The sequence below is a fragment of the Penaeus monodon genome, chromosome 5 (assembly GCF_015228065.2).
Source record: "Penaeus monodon isolate SGIC_2016 chromosome 5, NSTDA_Pmon_1, whole genome shotgun sequence".
NCBI classification, from domain to species: domain Eukaryota; kingdom Metazoa; phylum Arthropoda; class Malacostraca; order Decapoda; family Penaeidae; genus Penaeus; species Penaeus monodon.
Window position 1 is genome coordinate 37888695 of NC_051390.1, and position 2500 is coordinate 37891194.

The 2500-nt window shown below is 48.0% G+C and overlaps 1 protein-coding gene across 5 annotated transcripts in view; it reads right to left on the reverse strand.

Moving 5' to 3' along the window:
* LOC119573193 (calmodulin) overlaps positions 1 to 2500 on the reverse strand; it is a 31711-nt gene that overhangs the window by 11976 nt on the left and 17235 nt on the right. For all 5 annotated transcript variants that reach the window (XR_005228775.1, XR_005228777.1, XR_005228776.1 and 2 more), the window contains one exon: positions 1670 to 1844. Coding sequence is in view for 2 of the 5 variants with exons in the window: in XM_037920287.1 (XP_037776215.1) it covers positions 1670 to 1844 (175 nt within the window). In the remaining 3 variants the exon portion in view is untranslated. The remainder of the gene's footprint in view (positions 1 to 1669; positions 1845 to 2500) is intronic.

Sequence of the window (2500 nt, forward strand, 5' to 3'; positions counted from 1 at the left end):
GGCATCCATAAACGGCCTGCATTTGGCGTTAAAGATACAGAGCTGCTGATCGACGTAAAACGGGGAAGATATAATGCAACTGAGAGATAACCCTAAACAATGTCCAAACAAAGGATTCTCTCTCCCCAGCCTTGCCTTTATCACGAGCAAAACCTGAAGGTATGTCAGTAATCTGGCAGGCAAGCAGGCACAGCACCGCACAGAACGGCCCGGCTCCAGGCATGAGTGGGCATGACATGGCGTAGTGTACCCAGTCACCTTCACGAGGCTTGCGCTGTGAGGAAATGCAGGCTATGGGCGAGGGTGCGGGGGCGATGAACAACGAAGGGGTCATGGCGGGATTTCGCTTTGCAGGAGAGTTCTTGCAAACGTCTTGTCACCACGAGAGGGGGAGGGGGAAGGTGAGGGAGGGGGAGAGAACGAGCGAGAAGCGAGTATAAAAACGCCTCGGACATCGACCGGCGACAGCTACTACCAAGTATGATTAAAAACTCCAGATTACAGCCACAGCCACAGCCACAGCCATTCCCTTCCCCTCCCCTCCCCCTCCAAGACAATCGCTATCTTTTCATTAAAACCTGACACACCAAAATGTCGGGATTGTGTCTATAAATAGCATGACAGCAGTGCGACAAGTGCCAAGGCCACTATCCCAGTATGGGGGTGGCTGTTTCCCCCTTTTTTCCTAGCAGTCCCTCGCTATCCTCGTTCCTCCTCCGTTTGCATTTACACTTAAGATAACTCCGTGCAGGCTTGAAGACGAAATGGGCAACCGGACTCGAGGACAAGCAAGTGTGCCGAGCCACAATTTGAAAAAAGAAAAAAAGTAACACACACATGTGTATGTGTGTGTGTGTGTGTGTGTGTGTGTGTGTGTGTATTAATTAATGAATATATATATATATTTTTTAACAGGAGTAACTTTCTGTATTTCTTTGATGTAGAGAGAACGAGAGAGAGAGAAGAGCAAGAGATTAAAGAAAGGAGTGAAGGGGGGAGGGGGTAATGATCCCCGCTAACTTGTATAAAAAATCAAGCCAACTGCTGACCCTTAATACCGTTTTGTGTTGGAGGCCGCTACATCGGGTCCTGCTGGCTTGATGGCGTTGGCTCCGGGTATTTATATCCACCAACACGTGCTGCTCAACAGTGACTGCTGCTGCTGCTGCCACTCCTGCTCCTACTTCCGTCCGTTCGTCCTCGCCGGCAGTGGGGGCAGGACACATTGCCCGTATTCTCTCTTCTTCCGCTGTTACATACTTTTTTCAAAAATCGATTTCGACCATGAGTCTTCTCACGCACTCTTTCAACCATCTTCGCGCCATCGGCCTCCCCTCTCCCATCTCCCACCATCCGTTACCTCACACAGAATGCACCGATAGAAATGTCAACTAATTATTCCACCCCCCCCCCCTCCCTCCCTCCTTCCTGAGTCATGAAAAGAACCGTTAAGAACAGAAGAAAAAAAGAATGTTACAGTAACAAAAACATGGGCGCGCAGGTTACGCTTAAGAGCGATCACTGGACTAACCTTATTAACAAGTCCTCAAACATGAACGTCCTGATAGAAAAGACGCTTTCCCTCCCACCTCCTACACCCCCACACCCGCACTCCATACCCTCGGCCCACCTCCCCTCCCACAACGAACATCCGCCCTTCTCCGCTTACCGTCAGCGTCCACCTCGTTGATCATGTCCTGGAGTTCGGCTTCGGTGGGGTTCTGGCCCAAGGACCTCATGACTGTGCCCAGTTCCTTGGTGGTGATGGTGCCGTCGCCGTCCTTGTCGAACAGGGAGAAGGCCTCCTTGAATTCGGCAATTTGTTCTTCGGTCAGCTGATCCGCCTGGGGAGGGAGGGGAGAGAGAGAGAACGGTTTTAGTGTTGGGGATACAGGCGAATCATCATTAATAATTTAAATAATGATAAATAATTGTAATATGAATAAGAACAATTATAAACCCAGAATGGGGGAAAATATGGAAATAAAAATCTATACTCGTCCTATCCCAAGCTAAGGAAAAAAAATCTTGCAAGTTATCAATCACCGAGTAGTAGCCATACTGTAGAACCTCAGCTCTCAGCAACTATTACTAGACTTCCGGAAGCAAATCGTGGCCGCAGTAAGGGGAAGGGGGGGGGGGGAGGGCTACAACAAGGATATCGGAGCCATCAGTATGCATAAATTCTTTTTCGGTTACGTTTGGTCAGTTATGCTACTCTTGACGACACACTGAAGCGAATGTATATACTAAACCTTCAGCAGAAAAATTCTTACGACAGGGACATGTGTTGTCGTATATATAATGGACTATCCAAGAGAACAGATCAACTGTTGAGTATGAGGGCAGATCTTTTCAGCTGATTATATCATTATTGAATTTAAAATCAATTTTGAGCAAATTCAGAATCAAAATGAGGACCACGTTTAAAGGGTGATCAAATCAGTCGTCAAGAGACTGGCCACGGTTAGCTTCCTTCGTCTCCTAGGAAACGTGACTA